We start from the raw sequence: 17,863 nt of genomic DNA, 5'->3' as shown, positions 1-17,863 counted from the left end.
TCAGCTATTTTTCCCTTTCTGACTGGACAAGTTTTCCTGAAAACAGCAGCTGATTTGCAAATCCTAGGAGATGGCATGGAGGGAGGCATGATGCCCTCTTCTTTTATACTCTATGTCAGGGGTGTCCAACCTTGGCAACTTTAAGACTTGTGGATTTCAACTCCCAGAGTTCCTCAGCCAGCTTTGCTGGCTGAGGAACTCTGGGAGTTGAAATCCACAAGTCTTAAAGTTGCCAAGGTTGGACACCCCTGCTCTATGTCAACATATTTTTTTAAAAAAAAGCTTAAAATCTTGCAAATAACGATAACATACTTATAAAAACTAAGGCAGGGTGATTACTGGAACAATGAATATCAAAAGACAAATTAAAATCAAACAAACAAAAATGATACTGGAAAAGATGCCGGTGTTGATATGTCCTGAGAGAGACTGTTTTAACCACATGCTACATTATGACTGAAAACATATTGTTTAAAAATAACGCAATATATCGTTATATAAATGAATAACTATCTACTAGCAGCAACGGTTCCAGAGAAATTTAGCACCAAAACTAACCGGAAGAAGATGGAGAAAATGGGAATGGAGTGAAGGAAAATGGATAGGTTCAGTGTAACTGACATCATTTTACTGTATTTAAAAAGAAAAAAAAAGCAAACTGGCATGAGTTTAGTCCCTCTGGAAACATGCTACCCTAGTAGATCCTGCAGCCAAAATTATATTTTTACTTTTGTGATCATCTAATACAGCTATAACTTTGCAACACTGCTTTATGTATAGGGTATGGCACGAACAGGTGTGGAGGCTTGTTTATCATAAACAATCCTGAATTATTAAGCTAAAAAAAGTTATTCAGAATGCATGTATTATTTTAGCTTCAAATCTCATAATCCACATTATCTATTAGACTATGCACTCTTTGAAGGAAGTTCACACTTCACAGGTATATGCACAATACTCTGTTTTTGTTTTAGCCACACAATGGAACGTTAAATGTTAGTAAAAGAAGGATATGTGAACCAGGAAAAGAACCTTGAGAATTGTTAAGCAATAAAGATGAATTTTGCATTGATATATCCTGCCACACAAAGACAGCAGGTATTTCTTTCACTTATTAAAAACAAACAAACAAACAAACAGAAAACACAGTCCGTTTATGATTATAAAGACCAAGTATAAATAACATAAAATTAGCATATGTGTATTTTTAAGCCCTGGAGTCTAAATCCTCTAAAAGGATTTGACTCATTGGCTATCTAGCTTCCACAGCAGCCTGGGTTTTCAGTAAAGAGTTTTAATCAATTTTCTTATCCCCACTATATAAAAATATAAATGCAAAAACACCCCCCCCCCATTTCGCTAATCTGAATTATGCTATTTTCACAGGAACATGCTATCAATATTGTAAGAAGATATATGAACTTGTTAGTAGAGTTTTCACAGGACATTTGTCTAACACCGGAACTGTCCACTGATGTGTCATGCTAAGAAAAAGTATTCTGGCTAGTTGACAATAGCATGAAAATTAACCAGATTACCAGAGGGATCCAATCTAACCTAGATGACCTTGAGAAGTTAGAAACAAATTCCAAGATGTGTGTGCACAGGGCTCAGAAATCCCAATGATGATAAGCAAAGGGCTAAAATGGCTCAATAGCTGACTAACAAAAGGAAAATACTAGAGAGGTAAAAAAAACAGACATACACATAAAGCATAGAGACGTAGGGTGACATTGGCCTGCCATGTCTAGCTTATAAATTGAGTCAGGGTGATAATGCAGACTATGGCCCCAGTACATGTTTCTGAAAAATGAAAGGTTGCCACCTACATTGCAGCTGCCACAGTTGAAGATGTCAGTACATAGTAAATGTTGCTGTGTTCCTCTTAGCTTCCATCATATCAGCTTACATTTTCAGTGAGAGTTTACATCATACATGTGCATCTGTGTATGTGTGTGTGTGTGTATGTATGTATGTGTGTGAGTGAGTGATGTGTAATATACCAAAGCCTAGAGTATTGATTAAAAAAAATAACCAGTTCTCTAAACAAGAGGCATTCCTTGCTAAATATCAGGATAAAATTCTGATCCATGGTCCATGCTTTGCAGCACAGGTTTCTGATCCAAGGTGGACATCCTGCTTAACATTTCTGCAGACAGTGCATAACTATTGCTAGATTTCTCCTCAAACCAACTGTCTAGTGCCCGTTTGGCTTCAAAGTTGGCAATAGGTGGTCCATTTACAGCAATTGTCAAAAGATCGCTGAGTTGTTCCAGAGTAAGTCGGGAACGATTGTTTTTGCGCACTCTCTGAAGAGCATTTCTTCCCTTTTCGCAGCATGCTGTGGAAGTGGGAAGGACTTTGAGGATCTGGATTATTTTATTTAAAAGAGGAAATCTCTGTCTGTATTTACAAATATGACTGATTAAATCTTTAAAGCCATTTTTGGTATAATAATCCACCTTGAGTTCTCGCCATTCCATGAGCAAACTCCCTCTGGTGTCTATGCCTTCTCTGCTGATTTCCGTGCAAAAAGATGGCACCACCTCCAGATGTTCAAATATTTGCATCATGTCTTCCCTGCCATAGCTCATAAGCTCTTCTGCACTTCTGGGCCAAGCTGCAAGATCAAAAACCTGGCACGCTTTCACAAATGCCCGACTGCGAGGTTCAAACCTTTGAGCCAGAATCACTTGGGTCTTCTGGCATATTTTTTCTCGAATTGACTGGAATTTGGCTTCAGCCACCCGTAGGTTTTTCACAGCAACACCATTAAAGCTTTCACGGAAGTTCTCCTCAAATTCCTGTAGATATTCTCCAGGAGAGTCTGCCAGTCTGCTAATTTCCTGGATGGCCTCCTCTATTTTATCATCTACTTGGGATATAAGGAGGTATTCACCTTGAAAAATGAAGGCAAGTCGTGAAAGGACTGCAATGACATCAAGCAAAAAATATATCAACTTAATGGACTGATAGTCCATAAGGAATTGCAAGAGAGCCAAGGCAATAGCAGAAGCATCTGCTCTTTGTGTTTGGCCACTGACATCTTTCAGATGGGCCACTACTTCCAGGTAGTCCTTGATGAGAGCATTGAGGACATTTTGTTCCCCAATGATCCATTTGATTGCTCGAATATCTCCCAAGAACTCAGTCTCTTCACAGAGAGTAGCAGCAGTGACCCTTAGCTCACACATCAGCCTGGGAGAGTAACGGTAAAAACTGAGTAACTGCTTCAGGTTGTTCTCTAGTTCCTCAAGGCAGGGTAGTTCTTTCCCACTAATTGCATCCAATATTTCCAAGTGTGGCTTGTGTACCATTAGAGGTAAGCAGAGCAACCAAGGCAGAGTTTTCCTGATTGTCATGTATATATTTGCTCTTAGACTGGCAGTAATGTTAGCACCATCTATCCCCAAACCAACACTTGGCTTTTCATCTTGCAGCCTCATTCCCAGAGATGAAAAAGCCCGATCTAATGCTTGAACATAACTATCTGTTGTAGAAAATCCCAGTTCTTGGAGAGAAAGGAATTCAGTGGCAGGAGGTCCGTCACTGCTGACATACTGCACATAAACTGCAACGGTGTCAGCAAGTAAATCATCACTCTGCCCATCTAAAATGATGCTGAGGAAAGGAGACTGCCTCACCCGTTCAATGAGATCTTCTCTAAGAGCTCTAGCAATATGATGAATTAAGATTTGACAGTCTCCCTCATTCATGTATTGATCCACCACTTTGAGTTCGCACTTTCTCAGTAGTTCTGCAAGAGGTCTAAAGTCACAATATGGCCGGCCTTCTATAGCTAAATGATAGGCTGTATTGAACAATAAAGTCATATTTCGACACATCTCTTCTGTCTTCTCTGGATGCATCCTGAGCCGGTAGAGCTGCAGGCACTTCTTGTGAAGATTACTCTGGCTATGAAGTTTTATAGTGTGGATCTTGAATTGCTTTGAGCCAATGATGAAGGCTGAAGTTCGAGAAGACTGTACTGTATACTGCCGACAGACATGACACCACATTTCATTCAATGTAGGAGAGTACCGCAGAAACCAGAACTTCTTTAGCCACTCTTGCTTGAAGCGCCGGATCCTTCTGGTGACAGCAGACATCTTGGAAGGCTCATCTGTGGCTGTTATTATGTCATTTGAAACAGATTCATCTGCTGAATCTACTTCCTGATCATCATCTTCCATTATGGTAGGAACGGACATGATGCTTTCTGAAGCTGCCAAACAAACAAACAAAAGAAGTATTACAGACTATTTAAGACAAAGTTCTAAAAAACAACATAAAATAGTAAGGTAATTGGACAACACGTCATCCATATCTACAGATGTCCCTTGTTTTCAACAAAAATGAACATGTTATTTGGGGTAAGGTTGATTTATAAATGTTTTGAAACCAGTACTTTTTTTTTAAAGTCCTAATTTCCTTAAGACTAAGCAATTGTAAAAAGTAACCTCAGCAGTACTCTAGCTACCATATTATAACAAGAACTATTGAGGTATCATGGAAGGAAATGAAAGAACAAACAAAAACATACACAAGTCAACAAAGTTAAGAGTAAGTTCCTACATAAAATGTAAGCTTTGTTTTATATGTTTCACATACATATGAACCAGTATATTTCACACAGCACATAGGGAACCAAACATACTTCCTAAATTGCATTCAAAATGACAGCCATGATTCTTTCTCCTGTAATGTATAAAGAATATAGCAAACCAATTCGCTGCAATGTTTTTATTGAAAATGAACATATTACAATAAAAAAGAAAGATGATTTATAATTACAAATAATAATACCCCAAATTGCTCAGAGAATTAAGTCTGTGCTTCATAAGATCCAACCATGAGACCTCAGAAATGTAACATCTCCTAGTATAATGTTTAAGGAGCACTTTTACTTTGGGTAACTTACCAGTGGGATATGAAAATGCTTGATACTCAGGTACCTGAGGAGGTAGTAGAGATGGCTCAGCTAACTTGCCAGATCTTAGCAGATTTAGCTCAGCCTGCAATTCTCGAATCTTTTTTTTCAGCCGTATGCAGTTGGGACACAAGGAAGTTGTTGGGAGTTCGAGAGCATCATCTTGATTTGACACCAGAGACAGATCAGTGGGGCTGTTCATTTTAAATGATAAAGGTTCTTCACATTCTTCTTCCAGCAAGCCAATTTCTTTGGATGTGGTAAAGTTAGAACCGTGAGGGACCTTCCACTCACCCTCATTTCTGTGTCTACTGTGATTAGAACTGTCTTGAACACTAGTCCCACACGTTTCTGAGACATCTTGAATTTGGAATCTCAAGGATTTTCGAGTGGAAGGGGTAGAATTCTTTGTGAACTTATGATCTTCTACCTTAGTTGATTCCAGAGAAGCCTCTAGGACATCTTTGAAGATGAGGTCTATTTTCTTTTTCTTGGTTTGGGATTGAGATATCCCTTCTTCAAAGCTACGTTTGTAGGAACTCTTCCCTGGTTTTGATGTAGTGAGCTCAAGAGGGTAGATCACATCTTCTTGACTTTCTATAATTCTTTCAGTCTTTTCTCTTAGAAATTTTCTGTCCCCTAAAAAAGAAATCAGGAGATGATTATTCATGGGAACACTACAACATTCCTGACACAAAAAATAAAGTAAAAAGGTAGGACAAACTTTTCACATGTTGCATAACCAATAAATACATTTACTGGAATAAATGCTTAGGCACCCTAAGGAGGGTAATATTGAAAATCAAACAATATCTAGGTAATATTCAGATGTTTGCTTCAATACACTTCAAATAATAGGTAGTTAATCTAAAGTAACAGGTAGCTAACCTGTAATTGAAATTAAAATAAAATATAGACGTTTTCAGCTTGCTGAAAATGTAGTGATAACTTTGACTTGGTAAAAGGCATCATGTCAATACTATGAAGTTTCCATGTTAAACCAGTAAACTTGATAGACCTTTCTATTGTATATTAGAATGACACGAGACATGAGAATACACAGGAATTACAATCTCATTTCCCATATCGCTATCACAGAACCAGGCCAGTCATATCCAAGACTGAGATCTATAGCTTGTAATACATTATTAAATGTGTGGACTTAGGCCAAAAGCAGAGATTTTAGCAGATTAGCAGTTATTTAGAAAAAATAGCCAAATATCCTTACCTGGAAATTCAGAAGATGATGGATTTGATTCTATCTTTCTTCTGTCTTGTAAATAATTCCAAGCATCAATACTTGGTTGTTTTCCAAACAAGGCACTGCTTAATGTTGTTGTATTACATTTAAGAAACACACTTGTGCTTATAGTATATTTACAGTATAGATGTGGTTCATCAAATCCTAGCACCATAGTCCTCAGCAACTGCAATAGTTTTATCTACTTGTGACACTAGAGGAAAACTGCTTTGCAATTATTGCAATTCCAGGTTTTGTGATGCTGCATTGGAACTTCTGACCAAACTGTTGTAAGCATATATCAATTTGCACAGGACTTATTTTGATTCAGAAATTAAAAAATCATACATATAATATGCAAGATTTCAGTCAATTCCATATCCTACCTAGTTTTCAGAGTGTGACACTGACTGGTGGGTTGGTTAGGATGTGACAAATGTTTTAAGTGACACCTTTCTATCTGAATATTTCTTTGAGGTTTGACAGAGTAATTCACATTAAAAAAATTCTATTCCATCTTAACCATGGATAATAATATTTGGAATTAAAAACTGTTGTGTCCGTAACAAACCAGTGACCTTAATATTACACTTGGTGCAAGTATGTAAGTTGCAGCATTTACATGATGAAATCATCTCACATACACTGTCATTTTGTTCCACTTGTAGATATCCACCAGGCAAACATAGAGTTTTTAAAAATAGCATGTTTCCAACACGGTAGATGTAAAAGTAGGCTTGAAAGCCCTGCTTTTAGGCTTAGGGAACATGTTAAGATTTCTAGCAGCCATGATGGCGGGGATGATGGCATGTAGCCTGAGGCTACAAAAACTAATTAATTTAAGGAAGTTGATGAAATTATGTTAATAAGCTCAGTTTGCCAGAATCACCTGTGAGTTTCTTCAAAGTAGCAAAGCTTATTAATGGGTTACTGTTTTCAAGATGATGTCAGGTAGAGCGCAGGATGGAGTGTGGAGAAATGGAAATATGAATATATTTGGAGGAGAAATGGAAATATGAATATATTTGGAGATTTGGATATAGTTTTGGTATGTATGAGGGAAGGATCAGTCTGGAAGATTGGCATACTTTTAAGGGCCCTGATACAGAAAGATTCACCAAGCTTCCAGAAGTAGCTGTTTGGTTTGTGGGTGGTTAGGAGACCTGGCAGATGAAAGGAGTAAGCAGATTTGGATTGAAGTCAAAAAGCATCAGGAGTAAGCAGATTTGGATTGAAGTCAAAAAGCATCAGTGATACCCATCAGGAGCCTTTCAATATTTTGTCTGGATCTGTCAGGATGGTAGTTGAATCCTTCCCCCCTCTAACAATGAATGATGTATACCTCATATGGTGGAGGCTGGGAGTTCATGATTTCCATGGTAATCATGAGTTTTCCTCAGGAAATCATGGAACTGACATGAATTAGTCCCTGTATTTACTTCAGAATCTCTATAATGTGATTTTGTTATAAAATTTTGTTAAAAATTACCACCAGCTTTTTGGCATGGTTAGATCACTTCCTGGTCCAGATGAGACTGATGGCTGTGTGATCACCACAGGGCTGAGCCCATGCAGATGATCTACCCCAAGTACCACATGGATCTGGTTTTCTAATGGATGCTTGGAATGTTCTTGACAATTTGATAGGTAAATCTGTCAAAGGCCTGATTTGCTGTTGGCAACATGCCCTTGAAAAAAATCACGAATCATCCTGAGCAACCTGTTTCTGTCAACCAATTGCAGATGACCTCTTGGCTTTCTTAGAGCCCCCAGAAATGTGACAAATTAGCACAATATTTTGTCAATAAAGTTTATCAGAGTTACTCTATACTGAGCAGAGCCTAGAGTATTGACTAAAACATAATGTTGCCATGTTTTGGGAGTTTCTTTTAGCTTGTGACTTCTGAGGAAGTACATTGGATGCTCTCTAAGAAATCCTCTGCTGCCATGTGAGCTAGATCCTTGCTTCTCCTGGATCCTTGGACTGCCACAGGCAGAATAATTACTTGGATCTCAGAGAAGTTGTTGAAGTCTCATTGCAGATAAGGACATTTCTAGTCACCTTAAAGGAAAATTACTATTTGTCCATTGGGATTCTCTGGTGGCTCCAGCAGTATTTCTGAGTTAGAAAGCACTATTCCTGAAGAAGTATATCCATAGTTTGGAGCAGAGGTGGTATTCAGCAGGTTCTGACCAGTTTTGGAGAACCGGTAGTGGAAATTTTGAGTAGTTCAGAGAACCGGCAAATTACCACCTGGCCCCATCCCCATCTATTATCTGCCTCCTGAGTCCCAACTGATCATCTGGGTCTTCTTTTATTGCCCTGCACAGGAGAATGGATCTGAAAAGCAAATTAGTGGGGTAGGGAGGGAATGGGATTTTGCAGTAACCTTCCCTTGGAGTAGTGAGGGAATGGAGATCCTTCCCCTGCCATGCCCACAGCACCACACCCACCAAGCCACACCACGCCCACCAAGCTACGCCTACAGAACTGATAGTAAAAAAAAAATTGGATCCCACCACTGGTTTGGAGGTCCTCTTGGATTTGTGCTCCTGCTAGAACAATAGGAGGAAGCTGTAGCCAAGAGGTCCTTTATCAGCTTCATTTGGGAGATCTCGGGCAACAGTACCTTACTATAGTGATTCATGCCTTCATCATCATTCACTTGAACTACTGCAAAATACTCTCTGTGGAGATTCCATTGAAGACAAATTAGAAACTTCTGTTGGCTGAAAACTCAGTGGCCCCCAACCTTTTGGGCAACAAGGACCACTGCCATGGCAAGGTTTTTCCATGGACTGGAGGGAACTTGGTTTCATGTACTGCCTGCATTCTGCAGATGGGGCTTTGCTTGTTTGTGTGGTCTGGTTTCTGGCATGCTGTGGACCGGTGTCGGTCCAAAGACCGGTGGTTGGGGACTCCTGTTCTAGCTAATTGGAATTCTAATTCTGCTAATAGTTCAGCTATTCCTGATGCTTGGTCGAAGTGATGGAATTTGATCCAATTATTTGTTTCATTTATTTTTACAATTTGGTCTGTCTGTTCATAGGGCTGTGTTAGATGATGCAACCACATTGTCAACCTTCAAGATTTTCTCCCTTTGCTTTGCATCTTTCGGCTGTCATAAGTAACGGGGGGGAGGAGGGGGGATATGGTTGTGGGAAGTGAGCTGGAGGTGTTACAAAACAGAACTGTATAAGCTGGGGGGAGATTCTTGCTTAGACTTCTATCCTATGCTATACGCAGCTGCAACTCTTTATCAAAATATGTCAAGGTCAACGGACAGAGGCTTCATCACCACCTGGAGATGCCCACATGATGATATACACAACTTTTAATTGCATAAGCCAATTGAACTATTGGGGGTGGGAACGTTGCCATCACTTTGTACATGTGATTTACGTGCCCATTTTCTCAGATTCAGAATTCTTGTGTTGCTACCACTTGATTTCCAGTAAAAGATATCTTTTCTCTAATTAATGGAGTCTACGTATTTCTTTCTTGGATTTTGAATGGAGCACCAGCTGACATTATTCTGAATCTGCACATTACCAGCCCCGCCAGACAATTAATAAATTTTCTTCCGAGGGGGTCTGAACACAATGTCAAACCCTGCCAGCGACCAAGAAGACCTGGGAACGACTGGAGGACAAGATTCCCTGCTGTTAGAAGTGGCAGGGGAAGCCGACTTGTTAGCAGAATTAAGTCTTGGTGAAAAACCAGCTGTAAAACCCAAATGGTCCCAGGGAGTCGGCTGGAAGGATCCTGAGGAAAAGCCTCCTCCAGGAGTGACCACTACCCATCGGCATGGAAGAGAAGAGTCATGGCAAGGGAAGGAAAGAAAGAATTTTTTACTAACTCAAGCCATGCATCTTCTAAATGAAGCTATCGGAGAACCTCAAACTGATCAAAGGTATGAGGGAGAGGAGGGGGAGGCAGCCCCAGCCAGAAGAATCAGAGCAGCCACGGCCATAAATCAACCTGGGCTGGTGCAACAGGCAGTAGCAGCCCAGGGCCCCCCGGCAGGGGGAGTAATTGCCAGAAGGCGTAGAACTCCAAAGGTGCCTCTGTTGGAAGTAAAATATGGGGGGGATCCCAAGGAGTTAGGATTCTTCCTGGCACAAGTCTGGAGCCATATGGAGGAATATGGAGAGGATTTTTCCTCAGAAGCAGCCAAAGTTAGATTTGTACAAGGGCTCTGGAGGGAACAGCTGCAAAGTAGATGGTGACTTTGCATAATGATAATGCCCCCCAGCTGATGAATTATGACCCGTTCATGACTGTGCTGTGGGCCAGGTTTGAAGACTCACTTGCTGAACGTAAGGCCAGAATTAGGATGAAGACCATAAATCAGGGGCAGAGATCAGTGGCCGACTAGACCCAGGAATTTAGAAAGCTGGTGTGTCATATTCAAGACTGGTCCCAGGGAGCGCTGATAGAAGCTTTTAAAGATGGGTTGAATGAAGATGTATATCAAAGCTGCATTGCCAGAAGATACCCCAGTGAGCTGCAGCTGTAGTACGGGCTGGCAGCGAAGTTAGAAATTGATCTGACCTGAAACAGACGCTGGGGGGGCCTTGGTTGGAGCAAGTCCTCCTCCACCAGCCCTCGAGAAGCCTTAAAACCTCAAAAGGGAGGAATGGCAGCAAAACCCAAGACCACTGCATGCTTCCAATGTGGGAAGGAATGTCACTGGGCTGCAGACTGCTGTGCCAAGTTAGAGACAAAGGGGGCACCAGGAGGAGGAAGAAAACCTGAAAAAACCCCAGCAAAGCCTCACAAAACAGTGCTTAAAGCAGAAGAGGTTGTAGAGATCGCCCCTCCGAAAGGAGAGGAGCTGGGAACTCCAACCTCTTCTGAAGAGAGTGAATCCGAATCGGAAGACGACTCACTGGTAAGTCCAAACAAGGGCCCTATGACCATTCCAGTGAGATTAAGGGTGCCCACATTGGGAGCCAAAGGGGAAATGTTGGCCTTGTTAAACTCTGGGTGCACAAGGTGCATAATCAGCTTGGAGGTAGTAGAGAAAATGGGCTTCCGGCTAAACACTTTAAAAACGCCCATAGCCTTTTGCCAACTGGATGGATCGGTAGCTGGGGACGGCCCTGCACATTTCATAACAGAACCAGTAGAAATGATGATGGGGAAGCATAGAGACACTTTGTGTTTTATTGTGGCTCCTGGGATGGAGTGCCCCCTAATACTGGGTTTGCCCTGGCTCCGGAAATGGAACCCCCACGTCGATTGGAGGAGGGGATCATTGCCCATACGTACTGACCAACCCCCAGAAGGGGAGGAGGGAATCTCAACTGAAACCCAAGAATCTCATTGAGCTGGCCTCCACTGGCACTGAGAATCTGAGGGGGGAGGAGAAAATTCCAGAGGAATATTGGGACTTAAAGGAGGTATTCAGTGAAAAGGCCTCAGATGAGCCCCCCCTCCCATCGCTCAACAGATTGCAGCATTGAAATTTTGCCAGGAGTGAAACTCCCAAAACCGAAACTGTACTCAATGACACCGCGGGAGCTAGAAGAGCTGCGGTCATTTATTGATAAAAATTTGGAACGTAGTTTCATCCAACCTGCTAGACCCCAAGTAGCAGCCCCAGTATAGTTCCGTGAGAAGAAAGATGGCTCTAGTCATTTATGTGTGGACTATAGAAACCTCAACGCTATTTTGGTGGAGAACGTGTACCCCCTCCCCTTGATGAAGGATATGTTGGCCCACTTGGCCAAAGGGAAATTTTTTTTATGAAACTCGACCTGAGAGAAGCATACTACCAAGTTCGAATTAAGGAAGGGGATGAATGGAAAATTGCTTTTAACTGCCCAATGGGCTGTTTCCAATTCAATGTTCTTCCATTTGGCCTACAGGAGGCCCCTGCGGTATTCATGCAAATGATCAATCAGGTGTTGCATGAACATTTATACAAAGGGGTGTTGGTTTATCTTGATGATATTCTTATCTACACGGAGACTTGTGATGAACATGTGAAACTAGTGCGGTCAGTTCTGGAAAAACTTCGAGCTGCTGAGCTGTACACAAAGTTGTCCAAGTGTGAATTTCACCAGGAAAAAAATTGACTATTTATCGCATATCACATGATGGCATAGAAATGGATCCAGGGAAAGTTCATGCCATTTTGGAATGGGCCCCTCCTCGTACCAGGAAACAACTTCAAAGTTTCTTGGGATTTGCTAATTTTTACCGTCAATTTATCCCTGCTTTTGTGAAGATTGCAATGACTATCACAAATCTCCTAAAAACCAAAGGGGAGGTGAAACCGAAGCCTAGTAAACCACCGGAGTGGTCCATGGAATGTCAAGCGCTTTTGAGAAGCTGAAACGACTGTTTGCTGCTGAACCAGTACTCAAGCACCCGGCCATGGACGCTCCTTTTGTAATCCAAGCCGATGCGAGTGACGTAGCAGTCGGGGCGGTGTTACTACAAGCAAACAAGATGGGGACTCTGCAACTGTGTGCATATACTTCCCGTAAACTAACTGAAACCGAAAGAAGATGGGCCATCTGGGAAAAAGAAGCTTTTGCAGTTCGCTGGGCTCTGTTAACCTGGACGCATTTCTTAGAAGTGGCAAAACACCCATTTGAGGTGTGGACGGATCATAAAAATTTGGAGGCTTTGAAAACACCTCAGAAGCTGTCTCCAAAGCAAATTCGTTGGGCGCAGTACTTTAAGCACTTTAATTTTTCATTGAAGTACATTCCAGGGGGAAAGAACTTCATGGTGGATGCTTTATCTAGATTACCTCAATATAATAGTGCTCACCAAGAAGTGGTACGGCCTATTGTCCCAACCAAACAGTTGGCAGCTTCAGTGGCTACCAGAACCCAGAAAAAGAAGGAAGTTGATTTATCAAATGATTTAACTGCACAATTAAAATAAGCTTTAAAACTTGATGATTGGTTCTTTGCTCACTCAAATAACTGTACGGTTAAAGATGGATTGGCATGGGTGGGGGCCAAATTATATGTGCCAGCAAAGCTGAGAAACCAAATATTACAGCAAGCTCATGACTCTAAAGCTGCTGGACATTTTGGATTTGTGAAGACCTTACACTTGGTTAAAAGGCAATGTTGGTGGCCTACCTTGAAAAAGGACATTTAGGCTTATGTGGCTAGCTATCCTATCTGCGCCTCAGCCAAATGGCCTCCTGGTAAACCAGCAGGCTTACTACAAAATGTGGCTAGACCAACTGCTCCATGGAAGGAAATCTCTATGGATTTTATAGTGGAATTACCTGAAAGTGGGGGGAATACAATTATTTGGGTAGTAACCGATTTGTTTTCCAAACAGGTACATTTCATACCTTGTCCGAAAATCCCATCTGCGAAAACCTACAGGTCACATGGGGTTCCTGAACACATAATCTCAGACAGGGGTGTCCAGTTTACCTCAAACTTTTGGAAGGAGTTCCTGAAGTTATTGGGCTCCACCCAGGGCTTAAGCTCCGCCCACCACCCACAAAACAATGGGGCTTGTGAGAGGACTAACTCGGTATTGGAACAGTATCTTCGATGTTTTATAAATTATCAGCAAGATGATTGGGCTGACCTATTGCCATTCGCTGAGGTGGCATATAACAATTCAGTACATAGTAGTACTGGGTTTACTCCATTTAAAGTGGCTTTGGGACAAGACTTTGTACCCATACCTGAGCTTCCACAGGAGAAACCTAACATTCAGTCATTAGATGAATGGATAACACAGCTCCAGCTTACCTGGCTGGTTACCCGTAAAGCATTAGATGACGCTCATCAAGTCCATAAAAAAATTGCAGATAAAAAGAGAAATCCACAAAAACCATATCAAGTTGGTGACAAGGTCTTTTTATCCACCAGATATTTGCAGACCACACAAAAGTCAAAAAAGCTTGGACTTAAGTATGTTGGACCTTTCTCAATTGAACGAATTGTGAACCTTGTGGCAGTCCAACTGAAATTACCTAAAACCCTCCAACAGATCCACCCTGTTTTCCATGTTAGTTTATTAAAACCTGAACATACCTCTGACTTGAGACCAACTCAGGTCGATCACCCCATGCCATTGCTAATTGAAGGTGAACAACATTTTGAAGTTAAAGAAATTTTGGATTCTTGAAAACAAAGGGGTCGACTCCAATATTTGATTGTTTGGAAACATTTTCCTCCTTCCCAGTCTGAATGGGTGAATGAGAAGGACGTTAGAGCTCCTAAGCTTATCAATGCATTTCGTACTAAATATCCTGATAAACCCTAGAAAATAGTATTATGATGTTACATGTATATTTTCTGTTACTTCCTATTTTTATCTTTTATGGGACTAACTCCTCCTTTGCAGGAGGGCCGAATGTCAGCCTTCAAGATTTTCTGTCTTTGCTTTGTAGTCATTATTATCTTGCTTGTTACTTATAATCAGTAGAGAAAAAAAATCATGCCTTTTCTATAGTCCCAAAGGTACTTTTTCAAAAGGGTTTTCCTTAAAGACTAATTTCTCATCCAAGAAACTTCAGTTCTGAACCGAATAAGCTTCTTGGATGAGAAGTAAAACATCTTCAAGAATTTTTCTTTTAGATTTAGATTAAAAATAACATGTCTTTCTGGCTTACCATGTGATATGTGGTTGACACTTTTCTTGATCATTCTCAAATTTCTGTAAAGACCAGATGTTATTGTATGCTACTAAAGCCCACTATCACTGTTAAGTACTTTTTGTAGCTGTTTTAGTTAACAATATTTTTTTTAAAAGGCTTTCCTTTAAAATATTTTAAATTAATAGGTATAACACATACTTTTGTTGTAAAAGGAACATATTTGAGAAATCTCATATGAAATCTTTTTCAAGGATTTTGACAAAGATGGGGATTTATCACTGAGAATGAAGTTAAGTGAATGATTAATTCAGAATTAGGGACAATATATATAAGAAGGCAGGATTACCAGACCTGGACGGCAAAAATCTGGAGGACGAGGATGGCAACAAAACTTTTTACTACAATTTGGTGGTAATCCTGGTTTTGCAACCCAGAATTGGGGTTCCTACAATAAGATATGGAGTTTGCATAATGTGGGTTCTATCCTACTATATCTCAAGTGGTATAGGAACCTTTCTCTATAGGTTCCATCCAAATCTTCTCTTGAACACCTGGTTTGTTTATTTGTTTATTTAAATTTAGCTGCTAGCCAACTCACAGTGACGTTGGATCGTTTTTATTCAAAAGAAAAAAGCAAAAACAATAAATGTATTTAGTTGCCAACTACAGTATAAATATTCAATGTGTTTTCCTGTACAGGAATTTTCCCTATCATGAATAGACTGCCATCAACTGGTTTAATCTATTTCCCTGCAGTAAAACAGAGACTTTCTCTTTTTTTTACGGTTTAATATCAGGTTTAATTTATATGATTTACATACAAGATCTTACTGTATATGATGCTCAGGGAATGTTTCCCTGTGTACAATTCAATTCAGCATACAAGGGGGAAAGAAAAGAGCTTTAACGTTGTAACTCATATAAAACCAGGAGAGCAAATCATGTTTAACCACAAAATATAACTTAACATTTCTACCTAATAGAACCTGTCCTAGAGTAATTCCTTTCATCTCTTTCTCACAGCAAAATATTAAACTCTGAATCTAGGGAAATTTTCTCTTTACATAAATATATATCACCAACTAACTTCAACAACTAACTTCTTATAGCCAAGTGCCAATTATCAAATGTGTCTACTCAGAATTTTCCTTTCCTAGCAAGGCGACAGAATTTTAATTTGATAGAAGTCTTCATCCAGTTACAATATCAACAATATTTATCACACAAAAGTATTTTTGTAATGATGTACAAAGAGTATGTATGATAGATTACTGGGTATGTATAAGTGTTTAGATCTCATTGATCAAGTTCATCTCTAAATTTTCAGTTTCTGGGTTTTCTCTGACACTGATTCCAGGATTAGGCAAAAGAGAAGATTCAAAATCCACTTCCACATTTAAGATACACAAACTATTTTAAGCATTATTAGCCACATTCCCATCTCAAACTTCCAATTCCAGGTGAACAATATTCATAAAGTCCTGCTTGAATAAATATGTTATCCAATACTGCCAGAATGAGAGTCTGCAAGGGTGGTTTCTTCCCTGAGATTTCAGGAGATGGTAGGACAGAGCAATGGTGGGATTAAAATAATTTAACAACTGGTTCTCTGCTCTAATGAATTCTTCCAACAACCAGTTTACCAAACTGCTCAGAAAGCTAACAACCGGTTCTCCAGAACTGGTGCAAGCTAGCTGAATTCCACCACTGGGACAGAGCTAGCTGCATCATTCTTAAGGCAGGGAGAGTACTATTTTTTTTCCAGCATATTTATTATGATTTATTTAGGCTCTAGGGGAGTCTAGAAGGCTGTGTATGGGTATATGGGTGTTTATGTGTAGTGCATGTTTTAAAAGGAAAAATTACAAAGTTGAACATCAACAATTTGTGCCAAATCTCAGCAGTATGATCCTTGGTAATTCCATATGGGGAATACACAATAGATCTGAAGAGGTCAGCTGCATTTCTCAGACCATTACTACAACTATCCTAACAATAAGAGATGTCTTTTTAAACAACATCTTCAATTGTCTAATTATTACACTATATTATACAGAATTTGCTTCCACTGACCTGGTTATGTTTTCATAAACAAATTCAAGAACAGCTAGCCATGACTTTTAATTGTTTTACAATCTTAATCCTGAACTGGAGAGAAGCAGAAGAAGGAACTTTCCTTCCAGCAAATTTTCTGCATCTGGCTTTTTTCTGTTTAAGGATTTGCTTATAATATATACATGCATGCATGCATGCATGCACACCCACCCACACCCACATATGTGAATAAAACAGAGAGTAAATATCCCTTTGAAAATATAATTTCTTTTACCAAGTCAAAGCATACAACAAAAATACTAGATATTCTTGTTATTAGAAAAGTGAAATAGACTGTATTTCTTAAGTCATGATCAACTGTAGTTTTGCTGCAAATATAAACATTACAACTTTGAATAGATGATTCAAATATTCACATATTTTTAAAAATCAGTTTATCTGCAGGACTGGCCATGGTATGTGTTTAATGGCTGCTCTTTTATTTAAAGAGGTGCACTTGGAATTCATTAGAAGTTCCGACTCTTGATATAACACTAGGTTACAGATTGAAAGTAAAGCTCTTCCATTGCAAAATAATAAATTCATCCAAAGAAGTTCCACAGACCATTAGATATTCATATGCAATAATAAACACTGTGATAATAAAACACTTTTGAAAAGATAGTTCAAATATATTATTTATTACTAGCTGAAGCCATTTTGGGAGTATCTTCAGGGCTGCTACAGCAAGGCCAGGTGGAGCTGTGGGATTGTAAGGTGGGGTGGAGATAGCTGGGGGAATGCGTAGCCAAATAACATTATTTCTTGTGGAAGCAAGGACGTTCTACCAGGTGTTGGAAGGGCATGGACCAAAGCCAGCTGGAGTTGGAACTATGACTTGATTGGATCATTTGATGGACATATGAACTGGAGGGCAGGGACTTTGAACTTTGATTTGGGTGAGAAAAACCCTGGATCCCTCAGAGTCGGATTTTCACCAGCTCTGCCAATATGATATCCCAAATAAAATTATTATTTGAGAAAATTCTAGGCCTCAGAGTTTTGATT

At 39.9% G+C, this 17,863-nt stretch overlaps 1 protein-coding gene across 4 annotated transcripts in view; it reads right to left on the bottom strand.

The window, feature by feature from the left end:
* Positions 1-1,135: 1,135 nt before the first annotated feature.
* The window catches only part of PRDM11 (PR/SET domain 11), a 61,523-nt gene continuing 44,795 nt past the window's right edge, over positions 1,136-17,863 (bottom strand). For 2 of the 4 annotated variants that reach the window (XM_026671276.2, XM_026671275.2), the window contains 2 exons: positions 4,922-5,569; positions 1,136-4,225 (listed from right to left, as the gene is read on the bottom strand). In XM_026671276.2, coding sequence (XP_026527061.1) covers positions 2,064-4,225; positions 4,922-5,569 — 2,810 coding nt within the window. In that variant the 3' untranslated portion in view covers positions 1,136-2,063. The remainder of the gene's footprint in view (positions 4,226-4,921; positions 5,570-17,863) is intronic. The other 2 variants (XM_026671277.2, XM_087951281.1) reach the window with 1 other exon arrangement.

The sequence above is a fragment of the Notechis scutatus genome, chromosome 1 (genome assembly GCF_049901735.1).
Source record: "Notechis scutatus isolate UNSWTSFEM ecotype Mainland chromosome 1, rNotScu1.2, whole genome shotgun sequence".
Lineage (NCBI taxonomy): Eukaryota > Metazoa > Chordata > Lepidosauria > Squamata > Elapidae > Notechis > Notechis scutatus.
Note: the sequence above shows the minus strand (reverse complement) of the source record. Positions and strands in the feature narration are given on the sequence as shown.